Below are 21,817 nucleotides of genomic sequence, written 5' to 3'. Positions count from 1 at the left end.
ACAACAAAACAGAACTCTGCTGTTTCAGTTCACAGTAATTTTCAGATAAGAAGGGATTGGAACCAAAACTGTTTGAGAACCTACTACACATAAAGTATGAATCACTGTGCATTACATGAACCACTGGTGTTATATTTCTGGAAAACCCAGAACCAAACCAAACCAAAGCAAACTAATTCAACTTTGGGATACATTAACAGAAAATCTGTTTCTAAAGATGGAGGTTCAGGGTAAGAGTTTCCCTCTGTTTTATACTGTCTACATTCAACTAGGATTTGGAGTACTTTGTTCAGATAAAACTTAGAGGAAAGCAAAGAAATTTGCTTTTTAAAGGACAGCTGAAGGGAATGGGAACATTTAGCCTAGCCAACTGCTGTTTTCTTTTTTTTTCTGGTCACATACAAGCTGCAGGAGACACACAAATAATTACAGTGTAGTCTTTTCCCACAGCCAGAGAAAGGAAACATTATTTATTGACACTTGCTACTAAGTTAAATACCTTAAATGTATTAGCTCCTTTCATCCTTTAATCCTATCAATCTCTACTTTGGGTTGGGTAAAACAGGGCTTTGAAGAGAAGTCATTTGCCCAAGATCACATGGATAAGTGGGTAGCAAAACTGGAATCCAAACCCAGGTTCCACTGAGTCTGGAGCCTATGTTCGTAACCACTACATAGTATTGCCTCTTGAAACTCAGAGCTTCATGGGCTTATCTTTGAAGGACTGTCCTTTGGAAGTATGGGTATGCATCTATTAAAGCATGAATGCATACACAATTGACATTTACTACATAAAATATTTTTAATCTGGAGACTTAAAAATGAACATTATAGGTAATCTCTTTTATATTTCAAAATACTGTTAATGCAAATGCTAAGTTATTTATGTCTTTGTTAGAAGGAGGCTTTGTTGACTATAAGGAAACAGACCTGCTTGAATTTTCAAAACTTTATGTTTCAGAGGGCAGTACTGAAACTATAGTACATGTAACTGCAATTATAAAGACTTGCATGTGGTTATAATTGTTCTTACAAGTGTTTATAGGTAATTCAACACAGATTGTTCCTGTATACCAAGTGTACAAGGACATATTTACTATATGCTGGCTGCTGAGTTGAAATTATTTCATTGAATTCTCACTCCCTGTGGGATAGATAATCTCACCCCTATTGGTGAATAGAAGATTGAGTTCAATAACTTGAGGAGACTGCACAGGTGGTTAGTTGTGAGTGTGGTTCAAAGGCCTGTGTACTTTCCACCACACCACACCGACTTCAAGGAGCTGCCAGGGAACTGGTGAACACTTTTTAAAGTCTAAAAGTAGCAAGAAGTAGAATCTGCTGTCATATTGAACAGCAGGGTAAAAAGAAGCTAGTATGATGACCTTTCAATCTGGATTTACAGATATAAGATAGATATATCATTTTAAACTTGCACATGAAAAAAGTGCTTGCAAAAGTAGATGTTATTCACTTGGGATATATAAAAGGAAATAGGTGGATATACGTCACAGGATTTTTCTATGGCAGCATATCTAAGTCACACTATTAAGATCTAGAGGTTGCTTTCAATGTTTCTAACATTTTATAATTCACTTGCTATTTAATTTATATGGACATACCAATCACCATTTCTTTCAGAAATTTTTGCTGAATTATTTTAATAATTCAATTACTTCAGGAAAAGTTTAAACAGAAGCACACAATCAAGGACTAATCCAAGCACCGGTCTTGAGGAATTTTGGTATACATGACTTATGGCACTTCAGATTTTAATGCATCCCAATAACCCAGGAGTTAACTTGACTAGCCAATCCAATTAAACATGAGCACTAACAAATCGGATTATGACAGATTTGTATATTGACTATTTTCAATTGAGTTGACAGTTAAAATGATTTGAATATACCTCAAGATACCTAATAGTTCTGGTGTCTGACAATATATTTCTATTGAAAAGGGTATACCTCATGAAATATTAAAAAAAAATTACATCCTTCATTTTGAGATAAACACTAGTCCTGCCTATTTAGTTTTAATTCGACACGAGCGGCAAGACTGTTGTGTACATTTTAATTTTCAAAAGTAAAACTATTTTTTTTTCATTCTCTATACGTGAAGACACAGAAATCTATTACTTTAACCACAAATTAAGACTGGCAGAGAATTACTTATATTTTAAGATAATTCTCAAAATCCTCTGAATTGTACATGCCTAACAAAAAGGGGCGCATCATTAGTTGGCATCATACCTGAGGATCATTAAGGATTTTTTAAATGTGGGATTTGTCGCTCCCACCACCTACTACCCCACAGTGTCACACGGTGCAGCCTTTTTAATCTGGGAGGTGAGTTCAAGAACTGTTTGTTGTTCAGAGCTCCATCCAGAGAGGATCACTGTTTGACAAGTTCTATTTTAAGTCGTGCCTGTGTGTGCAGGTGTCAGCCTCTTTGATGGCTGTAGAAAAAGACCCATTATACTCCATCTGTATCCTTCCCCCGACAATGCAGGATTATTCCCCACAGTGCGTTCGTTTCTGCTTTGCCAGCCACTTTTTTTCACTGGGTAATTCCAAGGCGGGCAGGCGGACAGGACTGAGGGAAGGGCCTGAGGGGGCAGAAAGAGGTCGTCTGCCACTCCCCTACCTTACAAGGCACGTGGCACTGGCTGTAGCAGCTGCTGGATGCGACGACGAAGATGACGAACCTCTTCCTAGCAAGAGGATAGTGAGGGAATAAGGAGGTGGCAGCGAAGGCGAGACACACACTCGGGTGTCCTTCCCCACAGGGAGAGTCCACCCTCAAGGGAAAAACTCTGAGGAAACCACCACCCGCCCCGCCTCTGCCAGCTCGCCCCAGTGTCTGGCAGCGGTCCCCATGCACCTGCTCACCTGTCTATCCGTTCAGGGCGGTTGGGGGAGGGACGAGGGGTGTCGGGCTGGGTGGGTGGAAGGGGAAGGAGGGCAGGGCGAAAGAGGGGGTGCACGAGGGCTCCGCCCCCCCGGAGGCTCTGCGCAGGCGCAGTGGCCGCTACCGCAGGCAGGGGGCGGCAACATGGCGGAGTGAGCGGCGGCGTCGGGGCTTCACAACAACAGTGGCGCCTGTAGCAGCGGCGGCAGTCACAGTTCTGAGCTTCAGCGCCGGCCAGCGCCGCAGGCAGCTGCTCGCGCCCCAGGGTTATTCCGAACGGCGGCAGCATCTCCGCGGGGGGCGGGCCGGGCCGGAAGGACTGGGAGGGGGAGCGTGAGGAGGCAGCGGCGGCGGCAGCGGCACAGCTGCTGGGCGGGCACTGCCGCTCGCCGGGCAGCGGTTAGCGGCGCCGCCACCGCCGGGAATAAGCCTGAGAATAACCCACCGCCTCCGCCGGGGAGGGCGTCGGAGCGGGCCGGGTCGAGGCGCAGGCGGGGAGCGGGCCCGGCGCCGCGGCGCTGGTGGATGCTGGGGCTCCGAGGCGACGGCCGGGGGGCGGGGGCCGAGGCAGGTATAACGGTACCGGCGGCGGCGGCGCCTCGGCTCTTCCCTTCTCGTCAGGAGGGGGGCAAATGGCGAGCGAGAAGCCGGGCCCGGGCCCGGGGCTCGAGCCTCAGCCCGTTGGGCTCATCGCCGTCGGGGCCAGCGGCGGCGGAGGCGGCGGGGGCAGCGGCGGCGGTGGCAGCGGGGGCAGCGGGATAGGGGAGTTGAGGGGGGCGTCCGGCTCCGGCTCGGTGGTGCTGCCCGCGGGGATGATTAACCCTTCGGTGCCGATCCGCAACATCCGGATGAAATTCGCAGTGTTGATTGGACTCATACAGGTCGGAGAGGTCAGCAACAGGGACATCGTGGAGACGGTGCTCAACCTGGTAAGGGGAAAGGCGTGCTCGCCATCTGCCTCCCAGCCCCGCCACGGCCTGCCTTCCTCCCCAGGCGCTGGCTCCCACCCCTGCACCCCCCTCCCCGGGTCCCACACGCAGCGCGTCCCCGCGAGCACAGATCGTCCAGCGGGTATCGCCCAGCGGGTGAGCTGCCTGCTCGCTGCCAGAGCCACGCCACCTCCCCGTTCTCTCCTCCGGTCCTCTCCTGCCGCCTGAGCGCAGTGCCCAACTTCACACCGTCTAGGATCACTTTTCATGACTGCGAGTCGTCAGTCGTCCCTGGCCGTACAGGGTTTGGGTCTTCTTGAGAGTTTATGGTCACGGGGAGAGGAAGGCCTCCTTTTCTCTGGGGTCCTTCCTGCCACACTCTTATAATTGTCGGTGCGGTGGCTCTCCCAGGATGAAAGCCTTGCCCCTGGAGCCTAAATTCCCCGGTGCTCCTGAAACGTGAGAAGCACGTCAGCTCCAACTTGAGCAGCTGGGTTGTGATGTTTTCGAACGAGGAGGAAAATGATGCAGTTTTGCATCTGCTTTTAAATATATTCCCAGACTGTACTGGAGAGTGCTGTGTCTGTTTCTCCTCCCCAGGCCTCCCCCCCCACCCCCCGCCCCACCACCCCACCACCCCACCCCCGCCCGCATCTCTTTTTAGGTAGCCTTTCTTTCTTTGTAATACGGCCCTGAATACACTGACCTCGTAGTCATTTTTTTGTGCACATGAGGTGTTAAAATGTGGGGGCACCTAATCATACAGGTTGGTTTCTATGGTTGCCTTCAGAGAGCGTGGCATGTGGCTAAAGACCAGAGGAAAGGTGTTAAATTCAGTCCTAGGCTTTGGTTTCTTACATGATAAGAAAGAGTTACTGCAGAACTGTGTATGACTTAATGTTTGGCGATATCTATCTACGGAGAGGCTAAGAATCTTCAAGATGTCAGGGAAAGACATGGGGAAGAACTAAAGAGAGGAGAATCATAGATTTCGGATAATAAGACTAGTTCATTTAAGATTAGTTCATTTTTTTTTTTAATGCCTTGTAAATGCAGTTTTTGCTGCAGCACAGCTTTTTAAACAGTTTCCTCTGCAATATTTAGCCTTTGACAAAATGTCAGGTTGGGTTTTGGAAGGCAAGGCTTAAATCAGGAGCAATCAGTTGACTATTGTATTTGATGTGGAGTCACAGGAATATAAAAATATGCTTATAAGGAGATTTGATAACACCCATGCAGTCAGAATTTTCAGCTAAGCAATTATTTTTATTTGATCTATTGGGAAACTGAAAGAAAGCTGCAGCAGCAGTGCCCTGAGACAGGAATTAGGTAATGTCTATGGTATATGTACCTCTTAAATGTACAGAAAAGTTAAAGCTGTTGGGTTTTATTTGTTTTTTATCTTTTTCTTTTTGTTTTTTTTTTTTTTTTCTTGCTTGGGTGTCAAGTGAAAGATAGGAAAACATCTGACTTTTCTTTGTTATATTTATTACTGTTTAAGTACCAAACATTTCTTTGTACTTCTGTGTACCCTTCAAACAAATCACCACAAGAAAGTCAGTATAAGTTTGGGGGACTGTCACTTCCTTGGTATAACCAAATTCTTTTCAAAACACTAATAGAAATACTGTTTTCTTGGACATTTTAATTTTAACCAGCAGCCAATAGGAGGTCAGTACTTGCCTTTTTTAAAGAGATGAAATCTCAAAATATGTTAGTAGGTTAGCAGGTACTGTTCTTCTGTTAATTTAAAAGAAAACATTTAAAGTTTTTTGTTTTTTTTTAACAGTTTTCTAATACCATTTTTACCTTAGATGATGTGATTTTAGGTTATTTTAAGAAGTATTTATATGCTTACCTAATACATTTTTCTGTGAGAAGAGGCAATAGAGACTGTTACAAGCTGGAAACTGATTTGAATGTGAAACCAGTTTGGACTCTGCAGCAGTAGCAATGTATGCTGGATCAGTTCTTAACAGATGGGGTTCTATAGATATATAGTAGGTTAAGAAAGGAAGTGAAATATTTCTGTTGAGGTAAAAAAGAATTTTAACTATCTTCAGTGCACTGAAAATCTGGCATGAAGTCTCCATATGCAAACATTATTAAAGGTTAACTTTACTGGTAAGCTTAATTAGAGTAACCAGAAATAAGTTAATACTGACATGGTACATCCCCAAATCCATTTAAGATGTAACTGCATTGGTTTTGGCCGTTAAAAATCAGGTTTAAAATTTCTTTGTACATACTTAATGAGTACAGTTGATAGAAACTTTGGGGGAAAAGAATAACAAAAGCATCTATTACTATTAAGTTGTTAAGTATATTGATTGTGGAATGCACATTAGCCATTTGCAGTGTAATATTTCTGGAATGGAAGGTTTAGTGCTTTATCTTTCCCATATACTCATGATGAAAGTGTCATGTGAAATTTGTTGATTGAGAAAATATTTGAAGATCAATATGTTTAAAAATAATCATCAAACTTAATTCTGTTTACTTAATGAGTATATCAGTAAAATCAATTTAGGGCTCTCTGTGACCTGCTAAAGGTTGGAAGCCTCTATGTCTCTTAAAATGAGGTTGTTTTTTTTTTTTGTTTTTGTTTACGATCTTAATTTAAAACATTAAATTAAAATGTAGTTGGGAATAATGAAATATGTATCACAGTGCTTTCTATGACAGAAAAGAAAGGAAGAACTAATGAAACTTTAAAACAAAACAGTTCCTGGCTTAAAACCCTGTCTCAGCCACCTTGGTCAAAATATTTTTTGTCCTGTATATTCTTTTTCTTTATATGATGAAACTACTAATACTTGGTTTTTAGGTTTCTCACATACTTTACCCAAAGAATTAAAAGTTTTATAGAGCAAAGTTGAAGTTTACACTAAAATATAAGACTAGTTTAATACAGCCATGGTTGTAAGTTTGGGTCCTTTTTTGACCAGAGGTAGAGATCCATTTCCACTGTTAGGTGGATTATGGGAATTTGTTGAAGAATCACCAATGGAATGAGAAATAAAATGAGTAATTTCCACTGTAGATGAGTGTATTTGTATGATGATATTATAGTTCACTTGAAACGTTCAAATATGAGATGGATAGGATCAGGGATATGAGTAAGTTAATTTGTAAATAAATTACAGTGAAAGTATATTGTCAAGGATTTTGCATCACAGCTTTACCAATGGAAAAAACTGATCATCGACAAAGTTTGGCTTTGGGAGGTATTATTTAATGTGGCAGAATAAGAGCATTTAGCTATAGAAAAGGAATTTTGTTGGCTGTTTCAATTATGAAACAGGTATACTAGGCATACTACTTAATCCGTTGCTTACTTTATAAACACAATATATGTTTATATAAGGTTTTTACTTCCTTGAAGTAAATTCTGTGTATACATAACATGTTCTTTGTTTATAACATGAAAGTATCTTATTATAGATTTTAATACAAACATTTTTAGAACAGATAAAATGCAACATTAATGTTTACTTAATTCACAATAGGTTTATTTTTTGGAATTGCTGCCTTAGGTAGTATAAATCTATAGGATTTGATTTTTTCACAAATCATGCAATATACTAGTATATCTTTAATGGTAGAAAACATTTCCTTTGATTTTTTTTTTTACATTCTAAGTGGTATACTGTATATTGTATTAAAAGTATAATAAGATACTTTGAGGGGATTTTATGGGCTAAGTGCCTCTCTACTCTTGATATATGGATTGTGGTATTATTGTTAAAAAGAAATTTAAAAGATTTTCCCTTCTGTACTTGAATGTGACAGTGACTTTTATTCCTTAGAGTTTTTTTCATCTGCAGCTTCATAATCAGAATAATTTAATTTTAAAGATATTTATAATTTCACGAACAAAAGATGTGTTCTGCTTTTGAACTAAATTTCTTTTAAATATATGTAGTTGGATTTTTGAGTCATGGAAGCCCTTAATATCAACAGAACCACATTTATTTATATTAAAATAGAATTTCCTTCATTTTATGTTCATATGTAAGTCCTTTCACATTAATTTGAATTATATTTTATTCTTATTATTAGGTATTGAAAACTAAATTGAGTGTGTATGTAAATATTGGGAATTTCAATATCCTGAGGAGTTCTGAAGTTTTCTTTTAAAATATTAATTTAGTTGTATTAATACAACTAACCACTAAGTAGAATGTGTTCTATGAGTTTGTGATCAAGTTATAGTAATTTTAAATAAGTATTTTTTGTATTGCTCGTCAGTTTTTGGCAAATACTTTGTAGTTAATTAAATGTATCTAAAGGTTCTCTCATCTTTTGCTCTACGTTCTCCAAATACAGTGTCAAATTTATTGGCTCCAGCTTCCATTTTGGATCACTGATGTGGCAGTATTGTAAAAATCAGTTGTCCACATTTTTGATTATTTACTTTAATAGTAGTTTGCATCAGTTTCATAGGTTTTTTTTTCATTTCTTGCCTCTAATTGTGATATTTTGTGCAGTGTCAGCATATTTCCTTATTATACAAAGATACAACCATCATTTTCTAGTTTTGTGTATGCTATTTAGTCTCTAGTTATTTATACATGTTTCATTGCCTATGCTGTGAACTCTGTGAGGGCGGAAGGCTATGTTATGTATACTTTTTTTTTTTTGGTATTTCTGGCTCTTGGATAAGTTAAGTGAATTTTGAGAATGTACAGGACACCATTATTAGGCAGTAGAGGGCAAGTTTCTGAAATTCTGTTCAGCAGTAGGGTCCGGATCCAAGATCTTGAAATAAATGACTCATATAAAGTTAATGTATTTCCTGTTCTTACAATTAGAAATATTTGTTGACTATATATGAATGTTTTCTATGTAGGGTATTACTCTATAAGTTAATATTATTTTGAACTGATGTCTTAGAATAAATAAGAATCTGTTAATTGTTTTTTGGTATATATTGTCAGATATATACACTCATAACTAATAACATGTTATTTTAAGTAAATTATGTGTATATATATATATATATATGGCATTGAATAGAAATTAAAAATATTGTTACTATTTGTCATGTTACCAGGAATAGTGGACATTTCTTTTTTTGTCTATCTTGCATACATTTCTGCTTTTTAGTAATAGTACCCCACTTTCCTTAAATGAACCACTCATCCTCCATTCTTAGTTCAGCTGGTTCAGATGGATTCACATGGGCTGGTGTATAACCCAGACATGTCCAGAATCACCATGACTGCTTCCTAGGTGAGCATTTAATCTGAGGGGAGCCACAGGATCAGTCACAGGACTTGAACTGAAATTCTTCCTTTTGGGGTTGTTGAATTGGTAGACCCATTCTATAGCTGTGGGGTTTGACCAAATGTTAGAATTGACCTATGTTAGAATTTGACCAAGTATGAAGCCAAGAGAGAGAAATATATATATATATTTTTAAGAATTAAAAAAAACATATTTCTTACTTTTTGGCTGTGTCAGGTCTTAGTTGCAGCTTCCAGGATCCTTGTTTCTCTCTAGAGGTGGCCTGAAGGCTCAGTAGTTGCAGAGCCCTGGGCTTAGATACCCCAAGGCATGTAGGATCTTAGTTCACCTGCCGGGGGTCAAACCTTTGTCCCCTGCATTGGAAGGTGGATTCTTAACCACTGGACCACCAGTGAGGTCCCCAGAGACCTGTATCTTGATGCTGCTTGAGCACCTGGAGTTCTTTGTCTGTGGTGATCATCTTCTAACCGTTAACGTCTCTGTTGTAAAGTTTATTATTTTTTATTGTTATTACTTTCAAATCAGTGTAAATTGCATTTTTGTCACTTGGAAAAATTTCCTTGCTAGCTTAGACATTAATAACTGGAAATGGGACAATGTGGGAACAGATCCTGAACGTTGAAATGGAGTGCAAGGCAGTGAGGACTGCTTTCCCCCAGCAATTCCTTTTAAGGAATTATGAAACAGCTCTTTCGATTGTTACCTGGGTTGTTACCTGGGTTGTCTTTGGCCATAGAGCTGCTGAGGCTGGAACTTTAGGGATTCTCAAGTGTTTTGGCCAATTTTTGCCTCATAAGAAAGGAATTTTCTTTGGTCCAAACTGGCATGCTTGGAAGAAGAGAGGGAAGAAGGGATTGTGTTTCCAAGTAAGAGAGGCCTTTTCTGCCTATAGCTGCCATCTAAGAGAATCAGAAAATCAAGAATCTTGAAGGTTGGAAATTCTAATTTTTTTTTTTTAACTTTGTACTAAAATTAGTAAGAGGAAAGACAGGAGTTTAAATTAAACTCAGGCAAAGTTCTGGTTTACAGCTTTTCTCAAGCACCTCATCCATTCTAGTCCCAGTCTCCTGACCAAAGTAACAGTCCAGTTACTAAAGAGTTTTGTAAAAGGATCCAACCAGGGAACAAATGATAGAGTAGCTGTACCTCCTCTTCCAGCATATTATTTCACATTGCTTCAAGGAAAATCATTAAACAGAGGCTTTTAATGGGTGAGTAATGTGAAGGCTTATTGCTATGAGATTCAGTATTGCTATGAAACTTAAAAGACAGTTTGGTATCTTGACAAGATCTCTGGCTTTGGTTGCTAGTTCAACCAGTTGACTGAAGTAAATTGACCAAAAGTTTATTGAGCTTTTAGGGGCACTATTTCCAGGATAACCTCAAGCCTGGTAAACAAAGTCTTGTATTCTTTTTACGTCTAAGGCAATTCTCAGCCTCAATAAGAGGAAGCGGGCTACTAAAACAGTACAGCTGCTAGAAGGAAGATCTGAGGCCATAGAGGATAATGGACAAGTGAGGTCTTCTGAGGCGGTGGTGCATCACCACCATGATGATGGTGATGCATCCAGATTGGTTGATCAAGAGACTCCATTGCTACGACAGGCAATTCTTGCTACTCTGATCAGTAGTATATGGTCTATTGGTTTGAATTAATAACCATGATATGTTTACTGTTGGTTTGTGAACTGGTCCATATTGCACAGAGGGCAAGGAGATATCAAAGAAAAGAGGGAGACCAGATTGGTCTCTGGCAGAGACTCCAAATTGGTCGCTGGCAGGTTTATTAAGCAGGAGAATGTGTAAGGCTTGTCTTTGGCAACCACAAGATGAATGGTCTCCACACCTGCCTACCAGAATCTTTAAACTACAGAGGCCTTAACTGAGTTCAGTCATTTGTACTATCCAGATGGTTTCAATACCACCTTGCTCTCAAGGCTCTTTCCCACTGTGGGAAGAGTAGGCAGAGTGTACATTTGAAGGACAGGGGAGGGGGTGAGGAGCCTCTGATTGCCCAGATCCAGCTCATGGGTCAGCTGACGGTCATGTCCTCTTGATTATCTCCTCCATATTTACATTTTCCACTCTTCTAAGTGGGCATTATGATTATTTATTGTTTCTTTTACCATTGTGTATTAATTACATGGGGGATGGTTACATTTATTATATAGATATACATTGTGAGATTGTGAGGTACCACCAAAAAATTCATGTTTGGACCTGCTCGAGAATAATATTCATAATACAAACACTTCAGACTTGTTGAATCCAGTAACTTGGCATTTTCTTTGTCTTCCTTCCTGCCTTCCCACCCATGATGAAGTAATGGGTGCATTTTCTGTTACAGTTAAGATAGTAATATTGTTAAACATGGTATTTAAGAAGTTATAGACTGGTTCCAAATAGGAAAAGGAGTTCGTCAAGGCTGTATATTGTCACCCTGTTTATTTAACTTATATGCAGAGTATATCATGAGAAACGCTGGACTGGAAGAAACACAAGCTGGAATCAAGATTGCCGGGAGAAATATCAATCACCTCAGATATGCAGATGACACCACCCTTATGGCAGAAAGTGAAGAGGAACTCAAAAGCCTCTTGATGAAAGTGAAAGTCGAGAGTGAAAGAGTTGGCTCAAAGCTCAACATTCAGAAAACGAAGATCATGGCATCCGGTCCCATCACTTCATGGGAAATAGATGGGGAAACAGTGGAAACAGTGTCAGACTTTATTTGTCTGGGCTCCAAAATAACTGCAGATGGTGACTGCAGCCATGAAATTAAAAGACGTTTACTCCTTGGAAGGAAAGTTATGACCAACCTAGGTAGCATATTCAAAAGCAGAGACATTACTTTGCCAACAAAGGTTCGTCTAGTCAAAGCTATGGTTTTTCCTGTGGTCATGTATGGATGTAAGAGTTGGGCTATGAAGAAGGCTGAGCGCTGAAGAATTGATGCTTTTGAACTGTGGTGTTGGAGAAGACTCTTGAGAGTCCCTTGGACTGCAAGGAGGTCCAACCAGTCCATTCTGAAGGAGATCAGCCCTGGGATTTCTTTAGAAGGAATGATGCTAAAGCTGAAACTCCAGTACTTTGGCCACCTCATGTGAAGAGTTGACTCATTGGAAAAGACTCTGATGCTGGGAGGGATTGGGGGTAGGAGGAGAAGGGGACGACAGAGGATGAGATGGCTGGATGGCATCACTGACTAGATGGATGTGAGTCTGAGTGAACTCCGGGAGTTGGTGATGGACGGGAGGCCTGGCGTGCTGTGGTTCATGGGGTCGCAAAGAGTCGGACACGACTGAGCGATTGATCTGATCTGATCTGATACATGGAAAGAAATGAATGTATAGGTGGTTGAGGATCCAAGGGCTAGAATGTTACAGATTTCTATTGATTTTAACTTCCTAGCATCCATCCCTTCTAAAATTTTTGATACTCCTTTGAGAAGTCTTCTCTTCTTGATGTTTGGTTTGCATGCTTTGAGCTTTCCCTGAACTCCTTTCTGCTTTCCTGGACTAGAAACAGAGACTATACTTGGCCCATCAGTAACATTATGGTTAAATATCTACCTGCACATCTGTGAAAGCTTTGTAACTCCTTTCCTTCTGCTGGAGAAAGAAGATGCTCACTACTGGAGTTGCTAAGATGTTAGACTATAAGTCTAGACTTGACTGGCATGCTGGTACAATGAAGGCAGAGGATGCTTGAGGATGGTGCTATCATACAGGCTCCAAGAACCAAGAGAGAGATTACTGATGACATCTTTGGAGCCTTTTGAGTCACTTATATTACCAGGCTTTTCAGTGCATTAGACCAATACATTTCTTGTTTTGCTTAAGCTATTTTGAATCAGGGTTCTCTTTGCTGCATCCCAGTGATTTCTAACTAATACTTAGAATTAAAATTAAAAGAAAAAACTATAGGTATTAGGTATCGTCAGGCAAATCTTAAGAAAAATAATAACTTGGCAGAGGGCTTGATAAATTTGAAGGAAAAAAAAAGAGACATTGCAGATTATTTTAATAATTCATCTTCACTAAATAAGAACATAAGGTAATACTGAGATACCATGAAAAAGGAATGATTAAAAAGAAAATTACCAGTGTTCATCAGCATGCTAAAATAACGTTAAATGATGTTATAGGGTCTGTAAAATGTTACAGCTGTTCTTAATGAAATTTTCCTGATATGCATCAAGAAATTTAAGAAGTTCTTTTCATTAATCCTTCATTCTTTTTTAATTAATTTATTTTTTAATGGAAGGATAATTGTGTTACAGAATTTTGTTGTTTTCTGTCAAACCACAACATGAATCAGTCATAGGTATACATATATCCCCTCCCTTTTGAACCTCCCTCCCATCTCCCTCCCCATCCCACCCCTCTAGGTTGATACAGAGCCCCTGTTTAGGTTTCCTGAGACATACAGCAAATTCCCATTGGCTAACTTTGGGATTTTACATATGGTAATGTAAGTTTCCATGTTACTCTTTCCTTATATCTCACTCTCTCTTCCCCCTCTCCTCATGTCCGTAAATCTGTTCTCTTAAGTCTGTTTCTCCATTGCTAGCCTGCAAATAAATTCTGCAGTACCATTTTTCTAGATTCCATATATATGCATTAGTATACAATATTTATCTTTCTCTTTCTGACTCACTTCACTCTGTATAATAGGTTCTAGGTTCATCCACCTCACTAGAACTGACTCAAATGCTTTCCATTTTATGGCTGAATAATATTCCATCGTGTATATGTACCATAATTTCTTTATCCATTCATCTGTCAATGGACATTTAAGTTGCTTCCATGTTCTAGCTATTGTATATAGTGCTGCAGTGAACAGTGGGATACATGTCTGTCTTTCGATTTTGGTTTCCTCAGAGTACATGCCTGGGAGTGGAATTGCTGGGTCATATGGTGGTTTTATTCCTAGTTTTTAAAGGAATCTCCATACCGTCTTCCATAGTGTCTGTATCAATTTACATTCCCACCAACAGTGCAAGAGCGTTCTTTTTTCTCCACACCCTCTCCAGCATTTATTGTTTGTAAATTTTTTGATGGCCATTCTGATCAGTGTGAGGTGATATCTCATTGTAGTTTTGATTTGCATTTCTCTAATAGTGAGCGACGTTGAGCATCTTTTCATGTGTTTGTTAGCCATCTGTCTTCTTTGGAGAAATGTCTATTTAGATCTTTTTCCCACTTTTTGATTGGGTTGTTTGTTTTTCTGGTATTGAGTTATATGAGCTGCTTATATATTTTGGAAATTAATCCTTTGTCAGTTGTTTCATTTGCTATTATTTTCTCCCATTCTGGGGGTTGTCTTTTTCACCTTGCTTATAGTTTCCTTTGCTGTGCAAAAGGCTAAGTTTAATCAGGTCCCACTTGTGTACTTTTTTTTTATTTACATTACTTTAGGAGGTGGATCTTGCTTTGATTTATGTCATTAAGTATTCTGCATATGTTTTCCTCTAAGAGTTTTATGTTTTCTGGTCTTACATTTAGGTCTTTAATCCATTTTGAGTTTATCTTTGTGTATGGTGTTAGGAAGTGTTCTAATTTCATTCTTTTACATGTAGCTGGTCAGTTTTCCCAGCACCATTTATTTAAAAGGTTGTCTTTGCCCCATTGTATATTCTTGCCTCTTTTGCCAAAAATAAGGTACCCATAGGTGCATGGGTTTATTTCTGGGCTTTCTATCTTGTTCCATTGGTCTATATTTCTGTTTTTGTGCCAGTACCATACTGTCTTGATGACTGTAGCTTTGTAGTATAATCTGAAGTCAGGAAGGTAGATTCCTCCAGCTGCATTCTTCTTTCTCAAGACTGCTTTGGTTATTCGGTGTCTTTTGTGTTTGCATATGAATTGTGAAATCTTTTGTTCTAGTTCTGTGAAAAATGCCATTGGTAATTTGATAGGGATCACATTGAATCTGTAGATTGCATTTGGTAATGTTGTCATTTTCACAATATTGATTTTTCCTTCCCAGGAACATGGAATATCTTTCCATCTGTTTATGTCATCTTTGATTTCTTTCATCAGTGTCTTATAATTTTCTGTATACAGTTTTGTCTGCTTCATCATTCATTCTTTAGGTTAAGGAAAAATTGCCTATTGACAAGTATGAGGGTTAAATGATATAAATAGAACTCTGCAATAAGTATATGGTCAACAATGGGAAAAGGTTAGGTAATTTTAAGTCTGTGTTGTGAAATATTATACTGCTATTAAAAGTTTACTTACCTCAGTTTCCTTATGTATAAAGGGGTTACGTCATAAGATTGTTGCACAGATTAAATGAATTAATTTGTGTAATGTGCTTGGTACAAAATTAACTTTGTGTAGTACTTACTATTGTTATTTTTATTATCCTGAGTCTGATGATCATCTTATCATAGAAAGAAAATAATGATCTAACTGAGTTCTGTTTTAGCTTGAGGTACCTGAGCTGGTGAACCTGTCAGAAAAAGGATCTCAAGTGTCTACAGATCATAATCTCCTAATGAAACATAGGAGTTTGTCCTGAATCCTGCATAGTCTTTAACAGTGTCTGGGGTTTTTATCAAAATGAAAAACTGGGGAACAAATAGGATGAAGGAACACAGACAGCTTCCTTTGCCTAGAATCCCTGCTATCTCTTGCTTTCTTGACAGCTGAATGTCACGCGTGGATGTGCACTAGGACATGAACGGTGATCTTGGGTAAATAATACCTCCCTCTTGGAGTATTAGCTTAAATATTTAGAAATTTTTTTCAGTAACAAACCTTGAGGCAAGGTGGGGGACTAGAAAATATTTTGTGATCAGTTGTTTTAGAAAATAATATTAGTGTAAGAATTATCTTTTAATAGCTCTTAACTGATTACAGGGTACTTACAGAATTGTGCTGTGTTAACTCATCCTCAGAAGCACTTCCTTTTCAGGTGCAATTTCTTCTCTACAAATGTGGAAACTAAGACTGCAGGAAATACGAAGTATTAGTCAGGTGTCCAGGTATTAGTTTCCATAGCTTGGACTCAGGCCTTCAGATTCAAAGACTGTAGTCTTCTGCCTTATTTGAACAAAATGTAGCTACTTAGAAATTATCCCAAAGCACTGCATTACATGAAGAGATGGTGCTGGAAGGTGAGGGACCAGCCAGCTTCAGTGAGCTGATTCTGTGGTAAAAAATGCTGCCCATAGAGGACTCGGTCCACAGAAAATAAAATGAATGCAGGACAATTTGATGGATATGTATACAAAATGATCTAATGACTTACATTGTGAACTTTTAATTTTTGAGTTTGGGGGAACTGATTATACAGTATTGTTAATGTTAACTAGCTTTCATTTGTACAACTTTTCACTAGGCAAAGTGTGGATATTTTAGATACTACTATGAAAAAGAAAATAGTATGCATTGATATTTTTATATAAAGTAAATGTGTTATGTTTTAGTGTTAATCAGATGAACCACTGCATAAATCATGTTTGCTTGGATAAAACAGATGAATTAATTATAGAAGGAGTTATAATAGAGTCTAGGTGATACCATTTCCAATAATTGATTCTCTTTTTTCAGTTCACTGATTAATAGAAAATTCTATGGAAGGGTAGATGTCTAAATATTTTCCTCTTTAGAAACTACTTCCATTTTCTAAGAGAAATAAGCTACAGCTGATTTAAAAATGGCACATAAGTATTTCTAGTGTTATTTTAAAACTTCTCACGTGTGGGAAAGGGAATTGGCATTTATAAAATTGGGTTTGATTTCATACCTCATGCTTTTAAAATCCTCTAACAAGCCCTTTGAAATAAAGCCCTTTCAAATAAATATATTTGAAATAACTATACTTTAATATAATAACTGCTGCTGCTGCTGCTAAGTCACTTCAGTCGTGTCCGACTCTGTGCTACCCCATAGACGGCAGCCCACCAGGCTCCCCCATCCCTGGGATTCTCCAGGCAAGAATACTGGAGTGGGGTGCCATCACCTTCTCCAATATCATAACTAAACTATGACAAAAATTAAGGGGCTTGTTCAAGGTTGCAAATCTGTTTAGTTGCAGAAATTAGACTCAAAGCTAGAGGTTCTAAGTTGTGCTTTAATAATGATGATGACAGTGATAACTAATACTTACTGAATCTTTACATGCCAAGCACTATATTTAGTATATAATATGCATTATCTTATTATCTTGACCTGGAATATAAACTCTTCAATGAAATAAAAATAGTCATTGTCTTTCAGGGTTAAACTAAGTCTGGTATTTTAAAAGAGAAGTGCTTGCAACTTTAATTACATCAGCAGTATTTTATTATAAAATGTCATAGAATTATTTTACTTGATTTGTAATGATTTTTTGTAGCTTGATTACCCTTTAAAAGTCCTTGAATTTAAATTAAATATTTAAATTATTTTTAAAGCTTATGAAATATGAGTCATCAGTGGAAGAATGTTTATTTTGTTATACTGTCTTGACTATTACTTGCTAAACAATCACTGCATTTCTCAAGTCATCCTGTCTTCTTTTTTTTTTTTTTTTTGGTCTAAAGAACTCCTGCACATGTTTCAAGAATTAACTCTTATCCCCCTCTTAAGTAATGCCTTCTTTGATGTCCCCCTAAAAGCGCTTTCTCCTATCCTGTGCTCTCCCATCACACTTTGTACACAATTCAGATTTAAAGTAGTTCAGATTGCCTGATCTATTTTAATTGTTTGTTTTCACTTGTTGGACTGCCATAGAGACTCTGAATCCCTCGAGATCAGAGTGTTGTCACCTTGGTATCCTGAGTACTTAACATAAAATCTAGAAGTTTAGTGCTGCTTAGTGAACTTTCTTTGAATGAGGATTTTTTTCACATTTGATATAGTTTGCTTGTTTTTGTCACTTGTGGCTTGGGTATGAATCTTTTCTTACTAGGCTATTCTGGTTCTCCTAATTTCTGTGTTTACTTCTTGCTTTAACATACCGGCTTTTATTTTTTTTTATTTTTTGAGGAGAAGGGAGGATGGATGTGTGTATGTGTGTATGTACACACATACACATGTGTGGAATCATAGAGTCTTCATATCTGGTGAATAACCTGACACACACGCATACACGGAGTCATAGGGGAGGATGGATGTGTGTATGTGTGTATGTACGCACACAGTCGTAGAGTCTTCAGATCTGGTAAATAGTCTGACTCTGTCACTTGCATAGGTGAAGAAAGAACAGTTGGGTCAGATCCCACAGCTTTTCACCGAATTTGAATTATCACCTAGATTCTCAGTCCACTGTTTTTTTTTTTTTTTTAATTTTATCTTTGTGCCTGTAGTTCCACTTTGCCTCAGACCATTTTGAGGTTACAACTCTCATCAAGGTGCATACTTTAAAAAAAACACTCTTACACACTCAGATCATTTGAAATGATGATTAAATAAATTACTGAGTAATCCTAACCTAGGATTCTTTTGCCAGAGTCAAGATACTCATTGGGAATATAACAAGGAATTATAGTCTCTGCCTTCAGTAGCTCAACATTCAGTACTGGAAAAGGAAGGAAAAGACACACAGATTCCATTGGCAAAAAGTGATACTATAAAGATTTTAACAAAATGCTCTGGAGATATTAATGGTTCCACTGCCTTTGCCTGGAGGAGTCTGGAAAGTTATCATTGGTTGGATGACTTTGGATTGCATCTTGAAGGACAAGTAACTGTTTCCCAGGATAAAAAGGGCAGGAGTGGAAAAGCTTTCCACACAGAGGGAAAGAGGGAGTCCTTCCATGGTTGTGTCCCTAATGTTAACTACAAACTACAGTCAGATAAGCTTTATTTCTGCTTGTAGAAATCCACCCCACATCTTTTTTTAATTCCATGAGTGTTTATTGGCTTAATGTTTTTTAAAGCCCTTTCAAGCTTGCCCAGGGGAAATGGTAAAATTTATTAGAGTCCAATTAAGTGAGTTATTTCAGGAGTTCTGTTTACATATTTGTTTCATCAGTAAGAGAAAAGGTGAAGAGATGAACAGAACTGAGGGTGTTGAAAGTTACTTTTAATTTTTTTAGTTTTATAAAATCAGAATTCTTAACATTTTATCAAAGTACAGTTAATGGTTTTCTAAAATCTAGAAGAAAATTCAAGTGCTCCTGATACAGTTCAGTATCAGGATCGCTATGAATAAGCTGTTTTTGCTTAACTGGTCTCGTATTAGTACTGTTTTGTTAAACTTCTTCCTCTGTAAGGAAATCCTGTCCCCCCCGCACCCCCCCCCCCCATAAGGATAGTGGTTTTTCCCTTCTGCAAATCAAATTACAGTTTTTTCATTACCAACATTACAAAATTGAAAGAACATTAAAAAAAAAAATTGTCAGACACTAAGTCCAGTAATGTTATATATAATACTCCTCCAACTATTTATAAAGTTGTATATTTTCATGATTTTTAAGAGTTGAGATTTAATGATTAATGTTTATCAAAGTGTGACTTTTCACATTTTCCTTTCTTTGGAGTTTCTGAGCCTATTAATAAAATATGCTAAGGTGTCAATTTTATGTTTTCCTTTTTCTTTTTTGCGTGTTAATCTGTTAATCTGCTTGTTTCATTGCTGTTACCCACCTGGCAGACAGCAGACCTTAATTGCGTGGGACTGTAGGTGCAGTCTTTTAACCATTGACTATATTCTAAGTTTAGATTCAAATGGAAATATAACCCATTAGTTTGGTCTCATTAGTACCACTCAGGGACTGACTACGTTAATTGGTCACAGTTCAACAAGATTGCCTGAGTGGTCTTGGAGTTGTTTTGAACCATTAGCATTTTTTCATCCTGGGCTTTAGGATCAAAAACATTCATTTTTTAGGATGACTGCCTTATTTTAGGAGTGGGTGGAGTAGCTACGAAGAAGCATTTTTCTATGTGAACATATTCATTTAGATACTTTGATAGGAAGTATGTTGAGCAAATAGATTTTAGTCAGATCTACTGTTTTTTTCATTATCCTGGGCTTTTTAATTCTAAAAATAATGTTTAACCTTATTAGTGATCTACACACTGAAAGGTAAACTAATGTATTTTAGTTACTGCGTGACAAACTGTCATTCAGAATGACAGCTGCACCCAATTACATTGAAAAATTATGCTGCCATACTCTGAAATAAATTGAAGATGCCCTGCTTAGAAAATATGGGAAATAGACATTTACAAGAGAGATTTTTCTAGTGAAAGATATAGGGGTTTTAGATCACTGTTACAATGCATTCTGTATCCTGGAGCTCAAATTTATTATCTTTGTATATAAAGGAAATAATGTATTTTCATTTTAATGCCTATCTGACCCCATAACCACTTTATTCCACAGATACTTTTTTGAATACTTAAACCATGTGTGATGCTAAGCTCTGAGGATATAATGATCATGACCACAGTCCCCACCCTGGAATTGATAGCACTGTAGGGAGTGAAAAATGCAGGCAATGAAATGTGTAAATTCTGTGATAGAAGTAAATTAGCGAATAGGGGGTGACACTGAAGGGAGAAATGTGCCAAGGGAATCAAGGGAGGACTTCATGAAAGTGATGATGTTTGAGTTGAGTTTTGGAAGATGGCCTGATCTGTGTAGGGCTGTGCAGTCATATGGTAGCTACCAGTCACATGTGGCTAAGTGAGCACTTTCAGTGTTCCATAAGCATAAAATGTGCACTTGATTTTGAAGAGCTGGTATAGAAAATGTAAAACTGTCATTAATTATTTCAAAATATTTATTACATGCTGAAATCATACTCTAGATACATTGTGTTAAATAAAATATAAATTAATTTTGCTTATTTTCTATTTTTCTTTTAATGTAGCTAATAAAAAATTTTAAATTACATGGCTTGCTTTATGTTTTTATTGGCTCTGAGTTACAGCATTGATTTGTAGGGGACATCTCAAAAGTTGATGAACTGTTGGGAGTATAGGAAGAAACTATTAGATACTCTAGCATGCTCTCTCTTTTAAGAGAAATATGTATGCCTATGCATGTGTGTGTAGCGTGTATATACTATGTATTCATATACTGAATATACTTAGACATACAGACATATACATAATATTTATATTGTCTGAGACACTCATATTGTGGGTTTTCCTGTTATATGTCAGTAAACCTCAACCTAACTAATGCATTGACTTAATAGCAACAATTTAAAAACCACAAGTCACTAGGGAAAAACTTGTTCTCCCTGCCCTGGTAAAAGTTGCCTAAATAATTCATGGAAATCAATATTGCAACAAATTAAAATGCATTTTATTGTCAGCAAATACTTTGGAAGGCAAGTTGTAGACATTGTTACAGAGTTTAAGAAGCAGAATAAAATGGAGTTGCTTTATAAGAGTTGGAGTTGCTTTATAAGAGTTGGATGAAGTTATTTCTAACATGTTTTGCTTATAAAATTTGCTGGATAGTTTCTTAATGAATTAAACAACTGCTTTTTGTAAGTTAACTATTAAAAATTTATATGAAAATATACTTTATGGAAATGCATGTATGCCTTGTTTACCAAAACCACAAATCCAGAAGTAACCTTAACCTTTCTATGCTGCTGCTGCTGCTAAATTGCTTCAGTTGTGTCTGACTCTGTGCAACCCCATAGACAGCAGCCCACCAGGCTCCCCTGTCCCTGGGACTCTCAAGGCAAGAACAGTAGAGAGCAGATTATATATATATACACACACATGCTTCATGGAGGTTTATCTATCATGATAAGAGTTCTCTATTGT

The 21,817-nt window shown here is 38.1% G+C and overlaps 1 protein-coding gene across 5 annotated transcripts in view; it reads left to right on the top strand.

The window, feature by feature from the left end:
* The first annotated feature begins 3,035 nt into the window (after positions 1 to 3,035).
* NBEA (neurobeachin) overlaps positions 3,036 to 21,817 on the top strand; it is a 673,061-nt gene continuing 654,279 nt past the window's right edge. For all 5 annotated transcript variants that reach the window (XM_059892161.1, XM_059892163.1, XM_059892162.1 and 2 more), the window contains exon 1: positions 3,036 to 3,839. In XM_059892161.1, coding sequence (XP_059748144.1) covers positions 3,543 to 3,839 — 297 coding nt within the window. In that variant the 5' untranslated portion in view covers positions 3,036 to 3,542. The remainder of the gene's footprint in view (positions 3,840 to 21,817) is intronic.

This window comes from Bos taurus, chromosome 12 (assembly GCF_002263795.3).
Source record: "Bos taurus isolate L1 Dominette 01449 registration number 42190680 breed Hereford chromosome 12, ARS-UCD2.0, whole genome shotgun sequence".
NCBI lineage: Eukaryota > Metazoa > Chordata > Mammalia > Artiodactyla > Bovidae > Bos > Bos taurus.
The sequence above is the reverse complement of the archived record's forward strand: the minus strand, read 5'-3'. Positions and strand labels throughout refer to the sequence as shown.